This window comes from Syzygium oleosum, unplaced genomic scaffold, assembly GCF_021117445.2.
Source record: "Syzygium oleosum isolate NSW1041296 unplaced genomic scaffold, Sole_v2.1 Sole_v2.15, whole genome shotgun sequence".
In the NCBI taxonomy this organism is placed as follows: Eukaryota; Viridiplantae; Streptophyta; class Magnoliopsida; order Myrtales; family Myrtaceae; genus Syzygium; species Syzygium oleosum.
Genome location: NW_026607499.1, coordinates 8,708,995 through 8,736,837, shown reverse-complemented (window position 1 = coordinate 8,736,837; position 27,843 = coordinate 8,708,995). Strand labels below are relative to the sequence as shown.

Here is a 27,843-nt window from a genome sequence, read left to right as displayed (position 1 = left end):
AATCAAGCAGGTGAGGAAAAATAATGAGGCATGCACTACGGTTAAAAGGAAAACACAAAGCATCTAAAATGAGACAGCTCGCTTCCTGTATGCTCGACAAAAATTTTTATGGATCACTATTTTCAAAGATGATGATGCCACATGTTGTCTGTTACAAAAAAATACAAGCACAGAGATATAACTCTCTCAAGTTTACTATATAATTGCCATTAAGCAGGGACACTACATACAAAAAACCTTCAGAAAGATCAATGGAAAACTAGTAGAAAAAGTATAATAACCTTTCTACATAGTGAACGGACACTCAATAGCTAATATTAAAGCCACCTATTCCATGAAAATGAAACGATATGTAATTTGTGTAACACAGAATTCTCTACTCATCTTTTGCCGCTATCATAATAGAACCGCGATTTATTAGAGGACTGATCAAAATTGAAATGAATTACATACTCTTATTTTGCTCAGCTATCATCTCAGGAATCAGAGCCAGAAAAATCCGGCCCTCACATTCTAGAAGTCAACGACTTCTTGAGTTCCCTCCGAAGAATCTTTCCAGCAGCTGATTTCGGAATTGAACTGGTAAAAACTACCTTCCTCACTTTCTTGTAGGGAGCAACCTAGAAGCACAAAGAAGCGTATGTTGAAAAGCTTAGTTCATTTGATCATCAAGAAAGACGAAAAAAGCCTGTCATGTGTGTTTAACACATTAAAACCATTTCATACTGCTATTATCTTTTCTAAGTGACATAACTTGGGAAATGTTTAATTTGTGATGTGTGCATGCGAGATGACATCTAATTAACTTGATGAAAAACCTGTGCAGCTAAGTAGTCCATGGCAGCTTCCTCAGAAATATTGCTTCCGATTCTCCTGACAATGAATGCCACCGGTATCTCACCCGATTCTTCATCAAGGGCACTGTATGGTACAAAGAAAATAAGTAACAGCACATCACTAGATCAACAACACAAGAAAAATAAGACATTTAAAGAAATTCGACTAAAACAGCATATGATTAAACTTTGCTCCAGTTATAGACATATTTCATAGCAAAGATGGATTGGTTCTTTGATCTTTTTTAACTATATTAATTCCCAGAAACAAAATATTTAGACAATTCAGCTGCGAGATAACTGAGATGCTTCTGAGTATGCATTTTCTCACTCTCAAAATCTATACCACAGGAAAGGAACTGACTCCGCCCTCAATTTTCTTGTCCAAATTAGCAAGGCTAAATTTTTATTTTTATTTTTTTTGTGGGGGAGGGGGCCGCATTGAAGTCTCGCTTACCCTGTTACTGCAACATCAACAATGTCAGGATGGGTAATTAATGCAGCCTCCAGATCAGCAGGAGCAATCTGTTGGCAACACAAGATGTCACATGAAGTTAGCTAGTATTATAAGAAAAAATAAGTTTGTCAAAGAGCATGTAATTGCTTATTGCAATTGATAATCTCTTAAGAATTCATGTTCTGTAATAATCTCCTTTTGATATATTGAGATGAAGAAAAGATATAAACTGTAGCACCATTTTCAAATTTCAGCATAATGCAGAGATATGACCTATCTCAAAGAAGCCACTGGGAAAAGCAATATTTCAGCAAATTTGTGACAACCATTAACATTAACTGTCAAGCTCTTACCTGAAAGCCCTTGTACTTTATAATCTCTTTCACTCGATCGAGTATATGTAAAAATCCATCCTGATCAAAATGAACAATATCTCCGGTATGTAGCCAACCATCCTCATCGATCGTCAAGCTAGTTGCATCAACATTATTCAAGTACCCTGAAAAATTGTAGGCAGCTTTGAATATCTTACTTTAAAAGGAAATAGGAAGTGATACATGCACATACACCCTGCATACCCTTTGCTTTGCAGGAAAATTAGGTGAAAATACTTCTTTAACTGAAACGCCAACAAATCTAGCACAATTATGGAATCCCCAAAAGCCAGAAAGAAGTAAAGAAAACACTAGAAGGATATTCTAAGCACGGAGGTCATACGCAACCTATGACACAGATTTATGCACCTAATAAACAGACAGTACTGCAGTTGGAAAGTAATTCGAGCACATTAGTGTGCACGTGGTTCTTTTCCAGAAGTTAAAACAAATCTAGCAAAAAGAATTTCTTACTACCTGCTTGAAAGTCCAATGAGAAATTCAAAAACGAAAAAAGAGAGATAATTTTACCTTTCATGATTGCAGGTCCTCGTAACAAAAGCTCGCCACTACAGCCTGGAGGCAAGAAGGATCCAGTCTTGGGGTCCAACACCTTGGCTTGCATATTTGGAGCCAAAAGTCCAATGGAAGAATATCTTCGACACTTCTCCGTGTTGAAGCCTCGGGTTCCAACTGCAGTTGACTCGGTCATGCCATAACCCTGCCAACCAGCATAATCAATGGCTGGACATTCCTAAACTGCAGAAATCCTTGCAATCCCCCGACATACAATTAACGTCGTTCCTCAAGTGATGCCATGAAAAGTTCAAATTCAATCAACTCAGAATTAATTTTTTCCATCTTAAAAGTGATTGGAAAAGGGGTAAAAGAAGTCAAGACTTCCAACATATGTCAGTGTTTCAACTGCTGTCTAATGTCTGCAGATCAAATGAATGCTAAGAAAACCCAAAAAAAGAAAAAAAAAATTCCTAAACTTTAGTTTATTGCTCGCAGAGCAGAAACAGGGAAATTAGCATGTCCTGGGAATGAAAAGAAACTAGTAGACTTGACTGAGCAAGGCACAGATGTAGAACCAAGAAAACAATAAGAGTAATGCAAGTTTCATCATCCCTACCTGAATGAAGTCAACATGAGGAAAAGTCTGAACAAAGTCCTCAATGCTCTTCCTGCTGAGAGCAGCAGCCCCGCAAGAGACCTGCTTCAAGCTCCTCAAGCCACTTCCACGGGCACACTTCACAGTCCTGGTCAGAGCAGTCAATATTGGCGGAACCACAGGGAAATGGGTGACTCCATACGTATCAATGGCCTTGACCACCTCGTTGGGATCGAACCTCCTCATCACAACCACAGTAGACCCCAACGATAACAGTCCCAAGACAAAGAGCGACATGCCATATATGTGGAACATCGGCAGGACAGCCAAATACACGTTCTCGGAACTCGGGTACTCGTACTGAGAGGCTTCGAACCTCACGAAGAGCTCGCACATGGCGATGAAATTCCCATGTGTGAGCACGACCCCTTTGCTCACGCCCGTAGTGCCGGATGAGTACACTATCGCCGCCGTATCTTGCTGCTTCACGACGGGCCGCTTGAAAGATTCAAATTTTCTCGACAAAAGCATGCGAAAATCCGCAAACTCGCAATCTCTAGAACCAGAAGATACATCCCCTGGCACAGCAATGGCTGGAACACCCAATGCCTTCAACATCTCGCACTTGTCGGACGAAGCGAAAGCGAGACGCGCGTTGCAGTCCGAAATCTGTCGCTTGGTCTCGGACACGCTGCTCAGCGGGTTCGCGGTGGTGACGACCCCGCCAGAGAACAGGACGCCCAAGAAGACGACGGGGTGGTAGACGGAGTTGGGCAATTGGAGCAGGACGACGTCTCCCCGCGAGACGCCCATGCTGCGAATCCCCGAAGCCATGCACCGGACGAGAGCGCGGAGCTCCGAGAAGGACAAGGACGACCCGGACGGAGAATCGACGAGGGCGGTGGAGCCGCCGTCGTGGGCGCGAGAGAAGAGGTAGGAAACGACGTCGCCCACTGGGTCGGAAGGAAGATCGACGGGGGGGTGCTTGCTGCAGTAGATGCCGGTGGCCGGCGAGAACCAGCGAGGAGGGCGCGTCGCTCGTGGGCTGGTCTGCATGCTGGCGGTTACAGAGAAAGTGCGAGGGATGTGTTTGTTTGTTTGCTTGCGCCTGTGCGTGCACTGACAAAGACAGAGGAGAAGGAGAAGGGGAAGAAGAAGAAGAACAGAGAAGCAGGGGAGACGAGGAGGAGGAGGAGGCTGCGGTGCAAGGTTTGTCGTGCAGGAAATGCGAGCCAGCCATTGGAGGCGGCTAAGATTTGTTTGTTAGGCTTCTTTTGCTGAGTCGCTTGGTTACCTGCCGTAAAAAAAGGAACCGCAACATTAATCCGAATCTACAATTATACCTATATAGTATATACACGATTTATGGGGATTCGAAAAACTGAATATTTTTTCCTTTTTTTTTTGGGCGATTTTACTGAACTGATAGATACTTTCTCGATTGAAATTGCCAGGCTATGCCGCGACACTTTTTTTTTTTTTTTAAAGAGGTAATGACACAAATAGTTCGTGAACTTTGGTTCAATATGCAATTTGGTCCCTGAACTTTTAATTTATTCAATGTAGTCCATGAATTTTAGCCTAATGTTCAATTTGATCCCTGAACTTTTAATCTGTTTAATGTGGTCCCTGGACTTTTAGTACGTGTTCAATTTAGTCCCTAAACTATATGAAAACGTTCAATGTAGTCCCTAAACGTGAATTAATAGAAGGACTACATTGAATATTTTCATATAGTTCAGGGATTAGATTGAACATGTACTAAAAGTCCAGGGACCACATAGAATAAATTAAAAGTTCAAGGATCAAATTGAATATTAGGCTAAAGTTCAGGGATTACATTGAACAAATTAAAAGTTCCGAGATTAAATTGCATATTGAACAAGAGTTCATGGACTGTTTGTGTCATTTTTCCTTTTTTAAGCAACGGAGTGTATTTAGGCTTCGCCTACTAATCCCCTGAAATCTATAAATACCCCGCAAGCCTGTGACCCATGTAAGTCCCGGCTTTGACCATGCAGGTGACTACGGAAATTGGTATCATGCGACGGGTAGAAGGGAACGAACTCAAGAAAAGACGACACTCGCTCGAGCCCATCGCTTATCCAACCATGCCAGGCCCTTAGGGTTGCGATACCTTGTATTAAAATGACAACGGAACTTACCTTGTTATAACTGCGTTACGACCAAAGAATTCGTCCTCGTGGATCCTAGAAGGCCATGACACTTCTAGGCAAGCCTGAAGGATTGATTTGTTTTTTTGTTTTAGTTTGTGAAACCTTATTGAAAGATCGTTTGCTATGGGAGAAATTACAAGACGCCCTTATAATTATTTGCCAGTGAGGTCAATGAAGTAAGAGTCTTAAGCTATTCTAGAAAAAAAAAAAAAAAAGGCACGTACTAGCAATGCAATTAAGGTATTATCTGATATGATGTAGTTTGTAGTATAAAATTCAACTTAGTTTATTCACACATGTAATATAAACCCAACTTAAATGCTTAATTAGGCTAGCAAGCCGCTTAAATATAGCATTAGGTTTGAGCTCGACTTGATTTAAATACATGGAGTGCACAAATTGACTCAACTATACTCCAATTAGGTTTCAATTGTGAGCCTCTGAGTCATTAATTCCAGTCGTGTATGATCAATCTCGAAGTTAAATTTATTCATTTGAAAAGTGTAAGCATTGCCTAAGTGTAGGGACCACGCACTGATATGTAAACGGCTAAACGCTCAATCTTGACAAGGAGGTGAGCTAGCTCAATTAGTCCCCAAGTGGGATTGAAATAGTTGACAGATGAAGGATTAAATTATTTATTAGTATCCCGAAACTTAATGTCAAAAATTACTCGACAAACTTCATGTTTGTTCATGGCCAAACACAGAGAAAAATTATTTTGAGCATCCACAAATATAAGAGTTTGAGTTGTGACTTGAGCTTGACAATGTGTGGTTGGTAAACAAGGATCGGCTACGGAATGTATCGTCAAATATTCAATATGATTCTACAATATCTAATTTCCTTCAAGTAACGGATTCTAGCTAATTGAAAGGATCTAATCAATCTAGAGATCATTTGATTCCATTAGTAACGAGGATTTGCCCTATATTTTGAATTCAATATCTTTTTGGATCATATTGAAATAGGATTTTGGGGATAAGGAATAAACAAACCATGACTAAATATTCACATATGTAATGAAAAATGTAATAGATTTTTTAGTGGGGTTGATCCAGGATAGATAGGCATCGCTTTGGACTCGCCAACAGTGTTCCACGAACGACTGTACAAAATGAAGACAGATCGATTACGACCCAAGACTGATTTATGGTCTATGGCGACTGCCGATGATGAAGGATCGATGGGGAAGGGTTTCAATGGGTGGCCACAGAGGCCGGGCTGTGGAACGACCAAGAACCACTCGGGACATAATGAGGGCAACCGAGGACATACCACCGATGCTTAATCTAGACGGACAAGCTACCACTTCGGACTGATCGACCACAAACCAATATTTGATCACAATAGCACGGACCGATCAACAAACGACTTGCATCCGACAGTGCCGGTATATGCTAATTTGGCAACAGTGCTAGTGTATTCGTGATTGTAAGCAACTAAAAAAATGAGTAAATCTATGAGCTTATGAAGTCTACTTACCAAATGAAGTTTTCTTTTCTTTAAAATTCGCCAGATTCGCAGATTACCGATCCATTGACGTGGATGCCAGGTTGATTCGTTCGTTCACATTCATTTACTCTCAATCCCATCTCCTCTACGGAACAGAGTGCTTTGCTTTTGATACGCACACCTCGTCATTTCGAGTGAGCAAAACGTGGTTAAGAAAGGCATGAGGAGGACTTGGTTATTTATTACGTCAACCACTGGGAAGGAAACCCATAAACAGAAGGCACAAAAAAGTACCTAAAGAGGAATTGAGCTAAAGAAAGCAAGCAAACATCCTAATTTTGTCAAAAGCCATTCTTCCTGTTAAAAATACACTACATATATGCACGCAAAAAGAAAAGATGGTGGTCCTGAAACTTCTTCTCCACTGTTAATCTGAGCTGATGCAACAAACGCTAAATTAGTAAACTCCATTATGTACAACAATGAATGAGTTGGTGACTTCATATCCTCGATATATTGGACTTTATAACGAATTGGGCTCTCGTCATGCAGGAATTCCACCCTCCAAATGAGTAAATTAGATTGATCTTATGTCTTACAATACTGAATTAATGACTTTATTATGAATTGGCTCCCATCGTGCAAGGACCCCACGCTTCCAACGTGGGATTCCAGTTCCCCATCGGAGTTCTTTTTTCCTTGGTATACTTTATAAGCCGACGTAGATCTAGGATCAGTCAATACCCGGCTAGGAGTTTTGACCCTTCAGTGTTTATTAGGGTGCGTTGGGGAGAACATTTGGGAAAAAACTTTTACGTAAGTGCAAAGGACTTTAGATCCAAGGCTTTTTTCGAGATAAGGGTACTAGGATAAGAAAAGATAACATGCGCAGGACTAAATTGAATCGATTTTGGCAAATTAGAGCCGTTTGAAAATGGAGTACCCTCCAAAGGAAATACTTTAAAAGTGCCCCCATTGGTTTAATGAAGTCCAAAAAGTGCCCCTATTTGAGGAAAAAGAACTCGCTTAATGGTTCTATAACCGCAAGCACGATGGAAGATGCTTGGGATTGACAATGCACTCTAATTTTAGAAAGAAAATATGAAGATCTTTACTTTGTGGACCTGAATTTCCCCATTTTGGGTTTGCTTCCTCCACCTCATTGCAGTCTTTTGAAATTCTTCTTCTATATTGCATTCATACAAGAAGTACATTTTTTTTTCATGAACAGAAGAAGAATGAAGATCCATCACTTGTACAGTTAAATACTCGGCTAAGCCTATGCTAGTACTTCTTGAACAGGCTTCGGATGAAGAGGATCAACTGATCAACTCTTTATGAAAATCAATCGATCTTCTATCCAATTCATTGTTGAATGCGGAAGACAACTTTCAATATCACTATTGATGGGACATTTCCTCATATAGATCTGCTAAGTTTGAAGATAGAAAGGATTATTTACATATGTATCTTTTGCTTTGTCCAGCTGGGTCAACTGCACCAAACACAACACAATGGACAGAGACCAAACTAGGGCTATTTGTACTTTAGTTATAGGGAGAACTTTGTATCAACAAAAACCTCATCACTTCCCCGGGTAGGCCGGGCGGCCCACCAGATACTATCCCGCCGAGATGGCATGATGCCCATGGATTATATGACCATTTGAATCACCTGCTGTGAATTTCAGCCGTCAATCATCAATAGCTGAGATTAAGTATTGTCGATCCAACGGTTTTAAATTGTAAGGGCATGCGATGCCCTCGCAGCAAAATAGACTAACCCCTCTTCCACATTTTTTTTCTGGGGGCCTCTAGGTACAAGTGAGGATGGACCATCACCTGACCAAACCTCACCAAGAAAATTAACCGAGTCCCAAGAAAAAAATCAGAAGAAGAGGAAGCTGAGTCAAAGTAAATTTATCTCCAGAAGATATTGCAAACTATTTGCATCATACATATGACAGAGAGACTAATAAATTAGTAAACAAGCAACATGAAAAAAAGCGCGACAATCTATCATCCAAATAAGCGATGACGGATGTCGAGTTCTTCTTGAAACAATCGGTTAGACTTCATCTGTAGAACCCGTCAATGATAGCCCTCGGCCTTGTATGGAGAGAAATTATACGAGGGGGATCCGTCTCATGGCAATTGATGTAATGGGACCTCAACTAACTCCTCTTCCTCCGCTTCAAAGGACCGGAAAATCGGGTGTAAGTAGGCATCGGCTAAGTAAGCCTTCAAGTTTAGGCCCAGTTCTGCCTCCGGTTCTGCTATGTCTTTAGCCATGGCTTCCTGCGGGGAAAAGGAGAAACGTATGGCTAAAACCACATTCATAAAGATGCGAAAGATGTAGGTTGCGACAGCGAGTGGACAATCTGCATAATTATCCATGATAATCATGCTGAAGACCTCAAAGGATGTTGGCCAAGTGAAAAGAGCTCAGCACCAGGTCTTTTCTTTCGATGGATAATTTTTTGGGTCAAGTACACTATGTCGGACTTTTAACCGTGAACCTTCGACTCATCATTCTGTTAGGCAAACCAATGACGTAAATAAGCACAATAACCACAATGAGAAAAATACCACTCCAAATCCCACAATGCCCCTATTTTCCTTGAGGATGAGAGCACAATCCCTCGGGTCATTTGTGAAGTGATCCCGGTACCTTTCTTATTTTCAATTGATATCCTAGTACTTCTGACACCAGTGAAAATAGCCATTCACCACAAATTTTATCAGGGTTCCTAGTTGACTAGACCTCTCCTGTACTACGATAATAGTGCAATACTATGTTGCAAGCTATTCCATTGCAATGAAAAAACCCTTGTACAGTGAAATCTACATTTTAACGATGTAAACAAAATCTATCAGCTCATGGTGAGGAGGATACTGTCAATTTCTAATTATTACAAGATAATGTGTTACTGAAAGACCAAAAAAAAAAAGATGTATAAGCGCTCAAGTTACAAAGGGCCCAATAGGAGGAATGCGAATATTCTATCCTAAGAATACTATAGGGAAAGTTGACAAATGGCTATGACCCTAAAACTCTTAACGGGGGTAATGGTTTACAGTGCACATTGATAGCCACAATCATCAGTGCTTTTAGGTTCTGCCTGTGGAAACAACTGCCAGTAAGTGAAAGGCAAGCCCTTTTGTTAATGACAAGAAACCCACCTTACGTAGGCAATTTTTAGGCCCTGTAAGACTAGCTCACTTCTTAAAATGCAACATATTGATCTTCGGTAATTTTTTTCTTTCTTTAGCTTATTTACCCTGATATGCAACATCAATAACCATGGAGCAATAGTTTATTTCGGTTATTGGAATTGGATCTGGTTCAGGAAGCCCAACCAACACAAGAATTTGCCACACCCACAACATGTTCAAGGGATGCTAATTGAATAGTCAATGAAAGAAGTATCTCAAACAAGCTTGGATAAATGAACATCAAGGATTCATAACGAAAGTTTCAAAATCATAGAAATTTACCTCCAGTGGATACTTTCCGAAAGCTGGCTCAAATCGATGTTTGCAGTACTTGTGAAAGGACAGTGTAAGTATCGGTAAAATAACAAGCAGAGGAGTGGAGTTAGCAGCCTTTTTAGTACTGAGCAACCCCAACAAAAGAAGCTGAGATATTAGTAAGCCAGCAATTATCCGACTATGAACGTGTGGCCAGAATGCTGCAGCACTCTCGTAGCGTTGATTGTAGACATTAATTATCTGCCAAAATTAACCATCAGAGGAAGCCAAAACATATCAAATGTAAGTGAACTTTCCCGACATCACATAAAAATGGTCCGTCAAGACTAAAGGATTGCACATAGAAAAAACAATATTGAGTCAGTTAACTGACCTGATGACGGTATACTAGATATGCAAAAGCAAAAAAGACTAGTATGAATGGCAGAAGAATCGGAGTAACCACAGCATAAACGATCCCCAAAAGAAAGTAAAGTTGAAGACTAGGGAGAGTCTCTGGAAAATCCACGCTTCCAGGTTTCATCGCCTTCTCCCTGTCTCTCTCTGTCTTTACCAAAAACATATTCTTGAGATGGAATATAATCAATGGCTTTAAACGGAGAATTTCGCCGGCAATGCCAGCCCATCCGTCCACCATTATGTATGTGATGAAGAAAGTGGCCTTCATAGGTATTGACACCCCAATGGTTCTAGGAATCCTGCAAAGGTTCACAGCACACATAAATTGGGGGATAAAGGAGAATGCGTGTTGTGAAGTAATTCAACATGTCGATGGTACAGAATGGTGAACTCAACTCATCCAAATACAGAACTTGTACAGCAGATATCAATTATGATGACGTTACAAAAAGTATATTTGGTTAGATGTCACTAAATATATGTGCTTCAGGGGGAAAAACCCATATAGGAAAGCCTCGATAAGCTGAAGAGTATAGACATTAACCATTTCGACCCATTTCAATGTGAAGGCATCGAATTGGAAATTGTGAATCAAAGAAATTCAGGAATAAAAAGAGAAGCCTCCATTCATAAGGATAAGAAGTCGTACTGCGTAGGTGCTTGATGAAGAAAAGCATAGAGCTGCTCAAAAGCTGTTCCAGTCACTATACTTCCCAGAAAGACATTCACCAACATGAAAAAGTAGAACTTTGATGCTGTTTTCCTCTCCAACATTGACAACGATATGTGTCCCTCAATTTTTGACATTAGCATCAAAACTTTAGGAAGAAGGTACAAAAAGATTTTGAGAGCAAGACCGGGGAGGAAACCTTGTAGGAATGACTTGATGAATTTCCTGCATTTGCAAGAACAATGATTTCAAGGTGAGACAAAGAGATAGAACATGAGACCATATTGACTTTGTCTCCTCCTGAAAATGACCAAATCTCCGATCATTTCCATCTTACATGCAATACAAAGTTCATATTGAAGTGAAGAAAATCAAAGCATCGGTTGCAATTGAAAACTGGAGGATCAAGCACCAAGGAATTGATATGAATTAAGTAAAGAAACTACTGCAACTTTTAAATTGTTGATACATTAGTTGCAAAATCTCCAAATATACAACAAGGAATGGCAGGCAAGGACACTTTTAAACTGCAAATACAAATGGCGGAGAACGACAAGAGCAGAAACAGAATTGCCAGAGTCATAAGGATGCAGAGTGCACGAGCAACAAGATCAAAGTCTTCAAAAGTTGAGATTTTTCCAAATGCAATATACGATTCTCACTAATACTTCTCTATTATACAAAGTTCACAAGAAATCAAATCTTAGTTGTTTGCTTGACATATCCCTAGGTTATCAAAGGAATATCGTGCACACTTCAGAATAAGGTAAAGAAAGAAGAATTCTGTATTTTGCAAGAGCGTCCACAAAGAAGAATTTTATTCCTTTCTTATTCATTTAAAATTTGAAGAATATGATTACTTCACTTACAGTTCTATCATTGGCCTGAGGAAAGGAGCAACTTTTTCAAGTCCATCCAAGTTGGCAAGAGATTGGACAAAAGCAATTGGTATCATGTAAAAGAACACCAGAGCAAAGACTGCCAAGGATATCACAAGTCTCCGAATGCTCAGTGAAAAGAATGGTATGGCTAAGTTCTTCCAGTAAACATCACGGGGTTCTGGGGCCCAGTTGGTCAACCATTGGGTTGGATTCTTGCTTTGTTGTGTCTGTGCACAAACTGCCGCGCCCCAACGTGAATTGAAGGACACAAAGGCAACTGGCAGGATAGACTTCGGATCTTTAACAACTTTCTGCCTCTCCATGGCCATCTGATATACAATGTGAAAACAGCCAAGTGTTAAAATGCAAGAGTACAGAAAGCCACTGGTTATGTATGAAGAGCTAAGCATTGATAAAGGAACGAAAACAAACACATTGATTAAAGGGAAAATTTCATTTTGGTACCCAAAGTGGGGCCTTTTTCTCAATTTGGTACCCAAAGTGGACATAGTCCCAAATTGGTACCCAAAATGCCCATTCAGTCTCAATTTGGTACCCAAAGTGCCCATTCAGTCTCAATTTGGTACCTGAGTTCGCCGGCCGGTCAAATGCTCACCGGCCGGCAAGAAATTTACTGTTCCGGCTACCGGAACAGTATTTTTTTTACTTTTTTATTTTTTTTCCCTTTTTCTGTTTTTTTTCTTTTCCTTTTCCTTTTCTTTTTTTTTTCCTTCTTCCCTCCGCCGGCCACAGCCATGGCCGGCGGAGGTCACCGGCGTCGGGCGAGGGCCGCCCTCGCCTGGGCTGGCGAGGGTCGCCCTCGCCTGCGTCGGGCGAGGGCCGACCCTCACCAGATCCGGCGAGGGCGAGGGTTGCCCTCGCCGGATCTGGCGAGGGTCGCCCTCGCCGGCGTCGGGCGAGGGCGGCCCTCGCCTGGGCTGGCGAGGGCACCCTGCATGCGTCGGGAAGTAGAAAAAATACTGTTCCGGCTACCGGAACAGTATTTTTCTACTTTTTCGTTTTTCCTTTTTCTGTTTTTTTATTTTCCTTTTCCTTTTCTTTTTTTTTTTCCTTCTTCCCTCCGCGGCCACAGCCATGGCAAGGGACCTCATACTGTTCCGGTAGCCGGAACAGTAAATTTCTTGCCGGCCGGTGAGCATTTGACCGGCCGGCGAACTCAGGTACCAAATTGAGACTGAATGGGCACTTTGGGTACCAATTTGAGACTATGTCCACTTTGGGTACCAAATTGAGAAAAAGGCCCCACTTTGGGTACCAAAATGAAATTTTCCCTTGATTAAAACATACATATCACTTACTCTTTTCTCGAGGTCTTTTATCTGCTGCTTGTAGTAGTCAATTGAATCTACTTGCCCTCCCCAAAGCCCACAAAAACCTTTCTGAAAATTAAGGAGCAAGACTATCTAGTTTACAAGCTCTAACTATTGAGAAGTTGTCATTCATAGAACTGAAACGGCTAATACATGTGTGTGTGATAAGAACCCAAAATAATTACACTAGGAAGATGATTTTTGAAGAACTATGAAGTACCTTTTTAGTTGGTCTCTTCTCCGGATGCCTTTCAAATTTGAGCTGATTATAGTCTAGCCAATTCTGAAGACTGTCTCTCTTTCTCACAAGTTCAGCAAATTTATTGGCATTGTACACGCCCTGGAGTTTAGCAAAACAGAAATGGTCATCACTCCAGACAGAAGAAAAGACCTTAAGATAAAAAGAGACAACTCTACCCATGGAGGCATGCCCATGACTTATACAAGATAAATGCTTGAAAAAAATGTCAACAAACAACATAGACAGAACTGTCTAAAAAAAATTATTACTTGGTGACAAAGATAGTGCTCTGGGTGGTTAGTTCGAAAGAAATGGTCAACAGTATCTGATATTGACTGGCGAAGAACACGAGGCACATTTCGAACCACTACCTGCAAAAAAGTATGGTTTAAAAGAAGTCTTTCATATAGCAGGACTGTGGCAAAGTTTACTAATTTCTGATCAAGAAATTAAGTTTGTACAAGTAAAGTTCCATTATATCAAGAACTAGACCAGCTCAGACCTCCAACTTATGCATATCCTTACGGAAAACAATTAACAAATTGCCATTAACGTTTTAAGTACTATTTTCTGAGTGTCAGATTGGTCAAAGCCTTCCCAACTTTAACAACTCCATGACATTCTCATTTACATCTGATCTGTCTTTAGTAAGAAGTCCACAGATTGGATGAGATGGAAGGAAATTGACAGATCAAGAGAACATCAAGATATGGTTTGAGCATCCAAACTGTGAAGCAACTTACATGAAGAGAGACAATAAAAAAAAATTACTGTAAGATTCCCCACCTTCCACATTGTAATTACAAGGTGCAAAATCATATCAACATATAGCTGACATATGCTAACTGAACAAATAGTAATCAGTATGTCAAATTCTAACCGCAGAGAGACGTAATGAAGATAAGTAAGCAAGCCGCTAGCTTAAATATTCTTTCAGCAACACAATAGACATAATTACTGGAACAATAAGCAGGAGATGCAGTACGCTAGTTTCTTCACAAACTGTTAAAGATAATTGCAAGTGGCACAAGTTTTAAAATGACTATTGGCACTGTCAGTAGCACGTGACTGCCAACAAAGCGATTTGCCAGGGCTTCCAAGTTATTAAAGGTGCAAAATCTGTATCTGCCGTACTTCTTATTACTGTAGCAAAGCATGAAAAGGATGAGGTCAATACTGAGAAGATACATGAAATTGCATCTTTTACTTGCAGCCCGAAGCAAATTAATAGAGAGTCTCCTCATTTACAGGTCAAAACCTTCCCAAAGAAAACTCCCTAGAGAAGAAAAGACTTTCCAGGTTATACTGCGAAAGGCATGTTGTCCTTCCTGTGGAATCTAACTCATTCAAAAGAGCAGTCAATGTTAGAGACAAGGTCCAACCTTGCTAGATCCAGAATAGACAAGGCCAATCCTAAGTGCAGCATCAACAATTGATTGGTCTAGTTCATAATATGCATTACCAATCCAATGGTGGAATTCCGGGAAGTATAGCTTGTTGACGACTCGTGACAGAAAAAATGCCATCAGAAAATTAGAATTCAGCCATCTTCCACATCATGGTTGCTTACGATAGATACAAAGCCTACACAAATTACATCTCCCAAAATAATAAATCGGCTTAAACCAAGCTTTAACAAATTATATAAATATCAGGTCATCTCTATTTAAGATGAGAACTTTAACTGTTTCAAACATGGTGCTCTATGAGTGCCAATTATCATCATGTAAGGCTAAATCAGTTTGTGCAATGTACATGATAAACTGACTTATTTAGCACACATAGACGATAAGGTCTTCTTGCTTGAAGAGATCGTAATCGCTTAGAGAATAGTGGAGATCACATGAAGTCAAGTAATTTGTAGTTGCATGCAAAATAAGGTGCAAACAGTTACATAATGTGTCCACGTACGCCGTTGTCAAAACCACTCACATTTCTTTGCTTGGAAACTTAAGTAGCTCAATAAATCAAGGTTACAGACTACCAGTTCTGCTCATTCATGAATGAGACGGAAAAGTGTTCGGAACTTTTGGGAGAAGATGACTGAAACTAAAGACTTCAAAGAAGACTTTAGTTATCAATGATGGAATGTGGATTAAGTTTGTGTTATGTAATTGTAGATGAAGTCTTCAGCCCAAATTGCAATAGAAATATCAAATTGTAGAGCATAATGACAAAGGCAGATCATGACATGGTCCAAGAATTAAAACTAAATACAAAGAAAAGGGTGGATGCACTTGGAGACAACTCACGGTGAACTGATCAACATGTCTTCCCTGTGAAGCCAGGAAATGAAGCCTCATTGATGCTACATTGTCATATTCCTTGTAAAGCATGAGACAAGTCCATATGGTGAACAGATACTCCAATGCTATATGAATGAAGAACCTGAAACAGGTACCGGTGAGATGCTTAGAATGTCATACATAAATAAAGAACTCACAATGTTACCCCAATTGCTTACCGTTAAAGCACTATAGGCAAAATTAACAAAAGGAAATCCTTCTAAGTGGAAAGACAGCGAAATAAAATTAGGTGATTAGAACAGCTACAATTGTCTAGCTCCTATGAAAGGAATAACATGGGACAATATTCTGCATGTATGCATAGTGTTGGGTCTTGCACAGACATCTATCTGTATATACAAGAGACATGGGTTTACCTTATTGATCGAGGACGGACATTTGATATAGAGAGTTTGTCAATGTTACTCATAACCAAGTCTCTCTTCAAAAAGGATAATGTTCCATTTGATACATTGACCGGAATAAGAATGAGAAGCGCAATGATTGTGATCGGCACAAAAATCTTTAAGCTGTCAGATATGAGAAAAATGTAAGAATGCGAATATATTTCAAGGCGAAGGTGTCTGAAAGCGTCTGTTCAATGCATGCATGTTATGGCGAAAGAAGATACACCGCTTGCCAAGGACCTGCATTACCATTAGAGAAAATGCAGAGAATTAAAGGAACATTGCTACAGCAGAGGAAATAAAAGCTTTGAAATGTTAACGAACATATACGTCGCTTAATTTATTTCCTTTTTGGATTTACCACCACTCTTACAATTGGGCTTTCGAGCACAAATGGTATAGACAACTTCTCGATTGAATAACCATGCCTCCCCATCAGAACTGGGGATGCACATTGAACAGTGCCATTTTCTCTGTTATAGGAATATAAATCATCTAATCCATCTCTGTATGTGTGGACATAACGCAACTATGTGTGTATGCTCGTCTAAGACACCATGACCACCTTTAGAAAAGCCAAAACGAATGTAAAATCATTTTGCAGAGAGAGGGAAAATTTCTCAGGTCATGAAAAGATGGAGAAAGAAATTATTCTTGAAAGCGGAGAAAACTTTGTAAAAAGATCAGGGAAGTGCACCATCACGAGCTCAGATTCTAGGATGAAGAAATTACGGCCACATGCAAGCCACAAGTCCCAAACAACATGATGACGGGAACATAACAGGGGCATCTCAAAACATGAAATTTCATATGAATGCTTCAGATTGGGTGAAACGAAGTGAGGTCAAAGACCGTGCGATCATAGACATTGTTATTAAGGTCGAATGTGACGAGAAGCCGAAGCAAGGATGACTTTAAAAATGAAGATGAGGAAGTAGCTCAAGCTCACTCATGACTGCACTCAACAAAGCAAGAGGAAACACGAAAATGTCGGAAAAGATCGAAACTTTTCAAGCCGGTCGAGCAAAAATGCTTGCTTTAAGCACGCTAATGACAAGACTCGCCCTACTTCTCCCAGAAACCAAACAAGTTCCCAGAAAGAAAACAGTCGTAGCATAGCATGCAGATTCCATGACTACTGTCCCAAGTACGGACTGTTAGGATTCTCCAGCACACGTGACAGTTTCTTTCAGCGAATCAACGCTGAAAATATCCAAATAATTATAAAAAAAAAAAAAAAAGAAAGGGAAAAGCCAAAAGCAGCGCTCCCCTAGTTTTCTCGTTCCTCTAGAGCTAAAGACAAAGTTGGAAGAACGAAAGAGCGAAAATTTTAGAGCATACCCAAGAGTGTAAATCCTGAGAAAAGCAGCAGAATCGAGCCCCGCATGGCGGACAATCTCGTCCTCGCTCATCCTCATGGCCTGAGGCATCCAGTTCAAGAAAGTGAGGTAGGTCCGGGGGTCGAGATTGACGAACTTGCCGACCGAGTTGGCGGAGCGCCTGGGGCTCGTCCTGGCGCGGTCGAGGTACCATTTGGGGAAGTAGACGCGGTCGTTCACGGGCTGGAGCCTGAGCAGGGCGAAGGCGAGCAGGAAGGCGAAGGCGGTGAGGATGTTTATGAATGCCGACACGCCTATGTCTTGGAGGGTGGCCATGGAAGAGAGCAGAGAATGCGCGTGCGTTTGTGGGTGTGTCTGGGTGTGTATTAGAGAGAGAGAGAGAGAGCAGATAATGTGGTGTGTGTAGGACGAAGAGAATAGGGATTGGGTGCAGAGGAAGGAAGTAGAGCAGAGCAGGAGCAGGAGCAGGAGCAGCAGAGCACGGACAAGGTGAAGTGAAGGTGGTGAAGGGAAAACAGGGAAGGGAAGGAAAGAATATTTGCTTTCTTTTGCGTATATTTATATTGATCCACTTTTTTCAATTAATTTCATTTTATTTACGGAGCCAAAAAAAATTATTTTATTTCGTTTTCTTTTTTCTTTTTTGCTAAAGTATTTCCTTTCTTTCTAATTTCTACTCCTAACGAATGCCGTGGATGGATGGTGCAATTTGTCAGAGTGGCGGTGGAAAAGTGTTTGACAAACGGAACCAAACGAGCGCCGTTTGCGTGATTGAGATGCTTGCCATGATACGCAATTAACTAGATTTGATATTAGCATGATTAATTCCGTATTATAGACGGGTGATCCATTTATGGCACTATTAAAATCACGTTCTTCGTGAGATTGGCCCCCCTTAATCGTTTAGACGCGAATTGACACATTTGGGTTTACGTGCGAGCGTGTCATTTATTTCGACTCGACACGATTAGACACGCTATAACATGTTTAATACTCATATTTAAATATTTTTTTATACTTAAAACCTTACAAAATTAAAATGACACCCATTTCAAAGAATAAATGGTATAATACAAACATGTTTAGGAATACATAAGTCATTAAAAATAAAGAAAAAGTACCTCAATATTACATTTCAGATTAATGTGAAGCGAAATTACTAATATTATTTAGAGATGTGTTAAAAGTGTTAGACACCACTAATTGCGTACAAATGTGTTCATCATTTGCACAAGTTAACGTATACATGTCATGTGATGTGGTGTCAACACCAGGTGGATGATGACATGTTTGATGATTGTGTAAGTCATATAATATGCGTATCATGTTTGAAGTCGAGACAGTTTGACATATTTATTAAACATGTGTGTAGTTTAGACATATTCATGTTATACATTACACTTGTTTCGACATGACGCAATTAACATGATACAACACGAATTATCTACACACAATTCATCTAGTTGCCTTAAATAAAAAAAATTACTTAACGCTATAAATGGAGAAGGGTTACTTAATTAGTTAAGTGATAAAACCAATTATATAGTCAAAACTTTTCAATAATGCGAACTATTCCGCGTTTGGTAAGAAATTAACGAAGGTTTTTTTGGCTGGAAATTGATAAATTTTTTTATTTAATTATCACTTATTATCATATAAATATTTATTTTCATTTTCAGTACTTAAAAATTTCAACGCCCAATATTCAGTATTAATTTTTAAAACTTATTTTGCAATTTTGTCAAACGAGCTCCAAAATAAGAATCCTTTATTTCAATTTTAATTATCCTTTGGGCTTAATGCCCCGTTGAAATTACCTACCTATATAGAATGAAGTTATTGATGTTTATGGAAATAAATATGATCGCAAACGAATATGCAAAGGGCACGAACTACCTTATTAAAGTACGGGAAAAAGGAAAAAGAAATAGTACCGAATGAGATTAAACTAGCTTGATAATCTTACTATTATTGAATTAAAGGTTTTAAAGTCTCGGAAATTCACTTGATATGGTAAGTATTTATTCAATTAGAAAAGGCACTTGATGATAATTAACATCTTTCGAGTTATATTGCTAAAATTTATTAAGGAGTGATTGTGTATCCTTATTTGACAAGAAACTAGAAACACTTGATGAGCAATTTTTTATTATTGTTATCACCAAAGTTAGCGGTATATATGTAAAACGTCATATGTTTTCTACAAGGTCACGAGTTTTGCATTCGTTTGCGCCAATCAACCCTCCTTACCTTTTTTACTTATCAATTTTCAATTACCATTAAACAAATTTTTGTTTCTACTTTTAACATCAAAGACTGTCTAAGCTTAAAATTGAATACTTAAATTTTCAGCACTCGTTTTTTAGTTTCATAGACCTGAAACGGCGATCCGTTATTCGGGCCGGGCCAAAATTTTCTGGCTCCAAATGGCCTGGCCCAGTCGAAAGTATTTAATTTTTTTTTGGTCGAATCGGAAATATTTGATGATTATAGCTATTCTTAGTATTTATAATAATATCGATATGACGAATATTAAAAAAATATTTAATTGTTCAATCTTACTAATTGATTAAACTAAGGAGAAAAATGCCAAAAGAAAGCGGGATGTTTAGGTTCAAAACAGTGGCAAAACGCCGTCGATGATTAATGTCGTAATCTTCGAGTCCTCCGTGGGCTTCTTCATTTAAAACAAAACGAGTCACTCTCAAACGCATCTCCTTTCGGCCAAATCAATTCTGGCGGAAACGAAAAGACGAGGAACATTTTTTTTTTTGTGTTCCTTATTTTCCTCAACACGTGGCTATCTTCAAGCATTGAACTCCCAACTAATTTCTAAAGTTCACGAAAAACAGGAGGTATCTCTGAGTTTTTCCGTTGGAATAAACCAAATGGACGAAGAACTTAAATGCACCTTTCTGTACAAACAGCCTCCGTTCAAGATCCCAAGAAATTGTTAAAAAAAAGAAAATAACTGTCCATATAGTTTCATCAAATTTTGTAATTGGGTTTCCACAAGCGAATTGAGAAAGGCCACTTGCTGCATTTTAGGAAGTATGACCTGAGATTATTATCTTGCTTTGCACTTGTTGCAATGTTGTAATGTTACTATTCAGAACTTACTGCTCAGAGTCGTTCCAATGAATCAAAAATCAATGGTGTTTTCCATTTGGTTAATGTCACAGGATATCTGGCCATTCGTAAGAATTCTATGAGGACCATCAACTGAAAACCCCATTATCCTATGAAACAATTTGTGTTCTTAAACATAAGCAGTTTCGAACCCACCTAATGTTACTCAAAAATAGCTAAACTGTACAAAACCGCAATTGTCTCCTGCATCTGTCCCCTTCTCTATTTTACTCTATATTGTGATCTCACAATAGCCAGAGACCAAGAAGAAATCGCCTTCCATGCCAAATGCAAATCAAAGTGCTAGGTCAATCTACTTCTAGTAGCAATACGAGTCAAACAATGAAGGAACATGATGCACATAGGGGCAGAGACAGCGGGAGAGAAAGAGTGTCGAACAAGCACGAAAATGGGAAGAATGAGAGTTCGACTGTAAGCATTAAGCTGCCGCACATCAAAATACTGAAAAGACATAGCAAAGAGATTCACAAGAAAAACTCGATCCAAATTTTGTCGTTCAAGTACATCCACAGTGAATTATTATGGCGTTTCGCTTCGAAACCAGTTAGAGGAACTTCCTGTATGGCCTTCCATTATCCTCATCCTGCATATGCTGTTAAACACCATCCAAGGTAGATATATCAGTAACCCAACTCATTTGCTTTCAAATCAACCACAAGCAAAATGCAGTTTCATCACCAGTTTGAAAAGAGCATCCAGAAGAATCCATCATTAATCAAAGGAGAGCCAAACACACATAAAACAATATTGCTTGGTGATTGAAAATCAAGATGTCAATCACATCCACTCTATTTGTTTCAGCCAGCCAGTCTCTAGTGAGCACGCATCAAGCGTTGAAGATACAGTAATCTCAGAATAGAGTGGTTAGAGTTCTTCATGCTCCCCACCAGATAAGATATTTGCCAAAGGTCAAGCAACCTGCCCTATATGGACTCGACTCCAATAATCCCAGACCCAATGTGAAAAGATCAAAAGAGTACTATTTCTTTCTCAAGATAAAAAAGCAGTTAGGTTCAGTACATCACTGTAGTTAAGAACCTAAGGAAATGAACTTCCACAACATTAATGTGATAAAGCAAATTCCAGTGAGCCTGTTAATCTTGGCTTTGACTATATTATTTCCCAGAGTAAAGCCTCAATGCAAGTTAAGGATATAAAGGCTCGTGCACTTAGCCGATTGATTCAGTTATAAACAGAAATAGCAAATAATAGGCTGTGGTGTGCAGCATGTATTCTCGGATGTCTAATCTGCTGTAAACCCCCTTCACCATCCTTTCAACATGCTTCACCAAGTGAACTCAATATAATCAACGGACCCATTCATCTCGTTTCTCCAAGGAGACATCCCTCCAGCCCTGCCCTTGAAAAACCGTGCTCAACACCGTGTTTCCCACGACCGAAAGTTCAGATTTTTTAAACTAGAGAAAACCAATAAAACTATTGTCATCAGCAAAAGCAGCAAAAAAGAAAAAAATTGTCTCGGTTGGACAGGCCACTAAAATTCTTATAACCATTAAGCTTTGACTGCCGCCGTATCTGCAACGAGATCCACTAACTCCAAGCTCAATCAATCACTTACTTTTTCATAGGTAACAACCCCTGTCTTAACACATTGCAAAAAATGGCCTTATTAGTCTCCCCTGTCTACCCTCTATTCCATTTGCGAATCGTGCGTATCGCTCTCTTCCTGGTATGTCCATTTCCTGCACTAGAATAAATTTTTCAATGCCATCCACCACCGCAGGATGAACAAACAATTGCTAGCCTTGATTAAAGGGTACAGAGAGTTAAAAACCCATAGAATCCCACTATCAAGTGTTCAGCTCAACTTCTCGTTCCAGGGCGCAATCCAAAGCCAACAACAACTAGGCCACTAAGCTAACTCTCCCAGCAAGCGCAGCGATCGAATCAAATGGCAATCCAAACAAGGGCAAACAAGCGAATCCGAAAGGCCCAGATCAATCAAGAGAGGAGGAGGAGGAGGAGAAGGAGTAACGTACGAATTCGCGGACGATACCCTTGTAGACGAGGAGGGGGAGGGCGACGCCGAAGATGCCGACGAGGGCGAGGTTCCGGCGAGTCCACCGGAAGCTGTGCTCCAGTCCTCTATGAACCTGTTCTTGTGGGCCTCCATTCCTCCCCCCATCTTCTCTCTCTCCGTGGAAACCAGTACACAGACAGTGGAGCGTCAAAATGATTTTTTATTTTTGGCGAAAAAGGCTATTTTAGGATTTATGTTTATGAAAGGTATTTTTATATTTTGCCCTTCATCTCCTTAGTTGAACCTGAATTGGGTGTGGTATTTAAAACTTAACTTCTTTTTCTTTTTCTTTTGCCACGAAAATATATATATATAAATGGACGGGGAAGGGAATGGCGACGTCGACGACGTCTCTAGTCTACTACTGTTGCTTCATCTTCATCCTCTGGGAGCTTGTTTCCTTCAATCTCGTGGGGTCTGTTGGATCGTAACAGAAACTCCACACCTTCGCCCCAATTCGATTTCAAAAGTAGAAAATGTATGGAGCTGCTAAACCACATATATTATTAATAAGACCGAACCAAGATCAAAATAAGGAGTTAAAGCTTGGCATGGTAGCGATATAGAAAAAAAAATTGTTGAATTACAGTGAATGCTTGTGTTTTAGGGGTTTGACAAGTCAAATAATATGGAAACATAACTCATTTGGAAACGGGCGTGTTTGATAAATGATTGGTCGAGATTCGAGTTACTCATTCGGGAAATTACAACTCATCTCGCCAACCCGATATTTGGAACAAATTTCAAGACCTATTAAAGATTTTGGACAGGTCGTGCGACGAAACTCGAATTGCTACCCTGTCATTGCTACCCTGTCATTGATACACGAGCTTATGAGTAAGTCCTGCGCGCATTTAGCAAACGTGAGGTGTTCATTGATACAAAATTAGGCCGTACAAGGCGGCAATTTGAGAGATGCCATTCCCTTGGAATTAACTCCCTTTCTTAGAGCGTGTGAAAGGGAGGACTGGTATCGCCCCGATGAGCTTTTCGATGTGATAAGTTAGTAATTCCCGAATAGAAAGGTCGTGTCGACGAAAAGGGCCACTTTTACTAAGGATGGCTTACAACAACAAGGCTAAAGTTTGGAGTTTGAACAAAATTCAATAAGCCATCATCCTCTTTCTACCATTCGAGTAAAAAGTGACAAAAAAGAGAAACAAGAACCAATGCTCATAACATAGGAAAGATGTACTGTAACATAGATAGACAAGGAAAGAAGAGCATAATGCTCCCAAAAGGTCCCTCTCTTAATGGCATAGTTAGTGACAGTATACAAGAAGAGAATATGATGCTGATATGCCCTCTCTATGTACATACATACCGAGGCCCTGTTTTCTTTTCTTTTGACCCCTCGTTAGCTTCGCACCAGCTGTGGTCTCTCTCTTTCTCCAACCATCTTCTTCCTTATAGTCCACTTCCCAATTCTATAGTGCTCTCCCACTCCTCACTTCCTCTGTTTCTTTTTCTCTCTGCGTGACCATTACCCAATCATAATCAGTTCCATAGGACATTAGCTGATACTCAATGGGAGGGGAAACAGAAACATCAGTGACTGGTCCTGGTGAAGTCAGGACAGACAGTGATATAGCGGCGACGCCTGATGTTCACGACACCGGAATGAAGATCGAGAGGGCAAGAGAAGTTTATGCGGAGCATCTGAGCATCGAAGAGAAGCCATCCAAAGTGGAGGTCTACTCTTGGTACTTGTACGGGCTTTGCTCATACTTCGTCCAGACGGTCTTTGTGCCGATAGTTTTCCCTCTCCTCATCAGCCAAACTTTTAAAAGTGTACCTCAGCCTCCTCAAGGATGGGACAGGAGTTTCAGCGGATTGGCCTGTAACGAACAGGAAATGACACTGTAAGTCTTCGCACACTCTCCTGCAACTTCTTTCTGAAGAGAGAGCTCATGGGAATTCAGACCAATTTTCTTGGTAGAAAACGAAAATTCTAACCAACTTTCGCTCACAAGATGGCAAAGGCAAACTATAGATAATAGTTTTCCGAGTCCATGGCATTTTCAAATCATCTATAACAATTAGGTACTAAAAACCTGTTGCCAAATAATTTCTTAACAAGCGGAACAAATATAATTGGAACGTTTATTGACAGTAACATAGTGTGTGCGCACTTATGGGTCAGTGTCATTTGTTCCCATCATGTCTTATAAGATCAAATGACAGAGACTCCATATTATAGTTGCTCTATGTCACATAGCTCAACCTATTAGGAAAGTGAGTTCGCTGCATGCACCAAACATACTCTTTTACAATCTTATGCTGCATAAGCTACCTTTAGAATTCAAAGCGTGAGGTTAGGCCTATGAAGAAACTAAGACCTCGATGGAACAAGGATGGATATGGAACTAGAAGCACCGGAAAAGTAACTATGACCCAGATAGAATACCAGGTTACATGAAGTTGAAAATAATGCTCTCCTGCTCAATTATCATATGCTCCCACAGGCGAGCAATTAATGAATACTTCACATTATATCAACACACTGTACACACAACTTATAATTATATGATCTCAAGAACAGGTATCAACTCATAGCTTACCAGTCAATTAGCGTCGGCCAATGGAAATTCTCACCTCTAGAGTGGGTATCAGCTTCTTGGGTCACAGGCCTAATCCTGGCAGCTCCACTCCTTGGCTTCGCTTCTTTCTACCTCGACCACAGCCGCAACCAACAACTCGTCGCGGGAGCTGCGACAGTCATCGGCTTCGTCTTCTGCCTCCCCACCGGATCCTCCCACTCAACGTGGACCTTCCCTCCCTATATTGCCGCCATCGTTGCCGCCCACACCATTGCCGCCGCCGCACACACGCGCCACCTCGGCCTCATGATTCGCGGCTTCACCGGCCCTGCCCTCGACAGATACCAGTTCCACCTCCGGACGGCAGCATCTGCCTGGCTCTCGCTCATCGCCACTGCTGTCGGCTCCTTAGGCTCTGCCGCCATCACCACCTTCACCCACCACATGCTCGACATCCATTCGAAGTTGGTCGGTATGTGGGTGGTCTCCATCTTCAGCGGCATCATGTGGCTCGTCGGAATACTCCACGTCGTCGTCGCACAAAGATCCGGACTTCCCTCAACCAGTACACCAATATCCCACTTTTTCTCCACTTTGGCATTTCCACAAGCAGTCGGGGGGCTCGTCAGCGTTTGCTTGGGATCTTTCACGACGATGTGCATTTTCACCGGAGGTGTCCTCTTCGTCATTGGCCAGCTATGCCTAGAGCCAGTTTATATACTCTACCTCATGCTCACCTACTTCTTGTTCCCCATACTCTCTCTCCCCCTGATGCACCCGCTCCAACACGTGCTTCGAACAAGCGCAGTGAAAATGCAAATCCTGGGCTTCGCGCTCTCGATGCTCACATCAGGAATGGGGTTCTACTTCAAGGAAAAGACATGGGCGAAGGAGCACATACTCCTGTTCGCGGCGATACAGGGCACGTCGACGGGGACACTGCACGCGTTCGGGCGGGTCCTGATCCTGGACGCCGCGCCGTGCGGGAAGGAAGGGGCTTTCGCGGCGTGGCACTCGTGGGTCGGAGGGATCGGCGCCTGCGCCGGCTTCGCCGTGGCGTCCGCCGTTCCCGGGGAGATAGGGGCTTCGTTCGGAGCGGCGTTCCTGGGGGCGGGTCTGGGAGCGACCGCGCTGATCTATGGGAACGTGAGCGACTACGAGGGGGCTGTGAGAGCTGGGCATGTGAAGGAGGAGGGCGGGGGCGGCGGCGGGAGGGAGCTGCCGGAGCGCGCGTTCGACGATGAAGTGATCGTGAAGGAGCAGCAGCCCGCGGTGGATCCGTAGAGAGAGAGAGAGAGGGAGAGAGAGATGCAGGGGAGTGAGTGGGGAAAGTGTATAATAATTGGAGAAATGATGGAGAGTGTCGTAGCAACTGTTGCAAATTTGAGTATTTCCAGGTTTGCCTTTGCAATTGGATTTTAAAATGCCTGATTCTTTCTATTCTTTCTTTTTACCTTCTTTTGGTCCCCCACGATTTGATCTTAAATAATGCCATCGATACTCCATAGTTCTTAAAAACTGTCCTTTTACGCTCTTTTTTCAATCTCTGAATTGATTTGAAATAGCATCTTTTTTTTTATTTTTATGAAATCTAACGTCCTCAAATACAATGATATGATCATGGTTGTAGCCCCGGACAACGACAGATCACGATTGCCTCACATGTATCTCCCTCATACGAGATTTGAGCACTGTAACTATTAATAGGCATGCACGATACCTAAATCATCCTAAGCACGGCTCGTGATAATGATGGGTCGTGCCAAGCCCACGTGGAAAGCTTAGGCTTGGTTTTTTAGTTTCTCCTTTTTTATATTCTTTAAAACAATTAAAAATTCAATAAAAACGTCAATATAAATAAGTTCTTCCCTTCTTAATGTTTATTTTTATAGGGAGTCCTCCTAAGCAGGGAATAGTTGCACAGAAATAACAAATGCAAAAGGGATGTACGTAATTAAGGGTATTTGAAAAAGAAAAAACAACATTGAGATTTTAGTAGCCAAAAAATTGTTCGTAAAATTCTGCACGTGTCAACGAACGTGTTGAACAAGTAATATAATGATGAGAAGAGTATCGTCCCACAGAGATTGATGATAATAAACCAATTAAATATTAAAAATGGACTAATTCTAAAATTTATCTAACTGATCAAAATATAATTGAGAACAAATAAAAATTGACAATTTTTAAAAACGAAATTTTTTTAAACTAAAGGCAGATAATCAATAAGGTAAAATATGTTAGAGCATCCAATTTCACCATAACCACTAGATATGAATTTCGGATCATTATGCATACAAGAACAATATCAAACATGTGATAGCGGAATTTCCTAGTCTATTTACTATCCTATCTCTAGGTATAGCAAACCTACTCAGTTTATCAATTCACTATATTTCTATGTGAATTTAAATAAACATAAGCGCATTAAAATCTGTGAATATTCCCGGTTTACAATGAATCTTTTGGACCACCTTATCACCGAAAACTACACAAATAACATGGTATATTTCTATCCACATTTAATGCATGGTTATATATTATAAGGAGCAATTGCATATTATTACTTCTCAGTCTTAAACATGCACATCGGATCATTCAAGTGGTGGCCAATCACCTAAACGCATTAACCACAATAATATATAACTCATATG

The 27,843-nt window shown here is 40.5% G+C and overlaps 2 protein-coding genes, 1 long non-coding RNA gene and 1 pseudogene across 4 annotated transcripts; all 4 read right to left on the bottom strand.

Moving 5' to 3' along the window:
- Positions 1-263: 263 nt before the first annotated feature.
- On the bottom strand, positions 264-3,926 carry LOC115675511 (4-coumarate--CoA ligase-like 6). 2 transcript variants are annotated; one of them, XM_030598214.2, is made up of 6 exons: positions 2,803-3,926; positions 2,199-2,388; positions 1,647-1,792; positions 1,294-1,361; positions 819-921; positions 264-620 (listed from the first exon to the last, which is right to left on the bottom strand). In XM_030598214.2, exons 1-6 carry the CDS (start codon positions 3,835-3,837, stop codon positions 507-509), a joined length of 1,656 nt encoding a protein of 551 aa, XP_030454074.2. In that variant the 5' UTR covers positions 3,838-3,926; the 3' UTR covers positions 264-506. The 2 variants fall into 2 exon arrangements, 1 of the variants encoding a protein (XP_030454074.2); XR_008818078.1 differs by lacking the exon at positions 1,294-1,361 and having other exon boundaries at positions 605-620.
- Positions 3,927-8,317: 4,391 nt separating this feature from the next.
- Positions 8,318-17,861, bottom strand: LOC115675568 (CSC1-like protein At1g32090). The gene is made up of 11 exons (XM_030598291.2): positions 17,460-17,861; positions 16,089-16,241; positions 15,679-15,814; positions 13,696-13,797; positions 13,406-13,525; positions 13,174-13,254; positions 11,843-12,183; positions 10,953-11,198; positions 10,278-10,602; positions 9,911-10,144; positions 8,318-8,710 (listed from the first exon to the last, which is right to left on the bottom strand). The coding sequence occupies exons 1-11, from the start codon at positions 17,771-17,773 to the stop codon at positions 8,558-8,560; spliced, it is 2,205 nt and encodes a 734-aa protein (XP_030454151.2). The 5' UTR covers positions 17,774-17,861; the 3' UTR covers positions 8,318-8,557.
- A 3,136-nt stretch (positions 17,862-20,997) lies between these two features.
- On the bottom strand, positions 20,998-22,754 carry LOC115675421 (uncharacterized; annotated as a pseudogene).
- Positions 22,755-23,645: 891 nt separating this feature from the next.
- On the bottom strand, positions 23,646-26,546 carry LOC130140105 (uncharacterized). Its single transcript, XR_008818105.1, has 2 exons — positions 25,245-26,546; positions 23,646-24,487 (listed from the first exon to the last, which is right to left on the bottom strand). It is a non-coding gene; the product is annotated as an uncharacterized LOC130140105 (long non-coding RNA).
- Between the last annotated feature and the right edge of the window lie 1,297 nt (positions 26,547-27,843).

Excerpts from the sequence above, each read along its gene's own strand:
- LOC115675511 (XM_030598214.2), bottom strand. The coding sequence starts at position 3,837 with ATGCAGACCAGCCCACGAGCGACGCGCCCTCCTCGCTGGTTCTCGCCG. Across the intron at positions 922-1,293 it reads GTTGATGTTGCAGTAACAGG|TGCCCTTGATGAAGAATCGG; the intron begins GTAAGCGAGACT and ends TGTACCATACAG. Across the intron at positions 621-818 it reads TGGACTACTTAGCTGCACAG|GTTGCTCCCTACAAGAAAGT; the intron begins GTTTTTCATCAA and ends TTGTGCTTCTAG.
- LOC115675568 (XM_030598291.2), bottom strand. The coding sequence starts at position 17,773 with ATGGCCACCCTCCAAGACATAGGCGTGTCGGCATTCATAAACATCCTC. Across the intron at positions 15,815-16,088 it reads GTCCGTCCTCGATCAATAAG|GTTCTTCATTCATATAGCAT; the intron begins GTAAACCCATGT and ends TACCTGTTTCAG. Across the intron at positions 10,603-10,952 it reads CTTCATCAAGCACCTACGCA|GATTCCTAGAACCATTGGGG; the intron begins GTACGACTTCTT and ends GAACCTTTGCAG.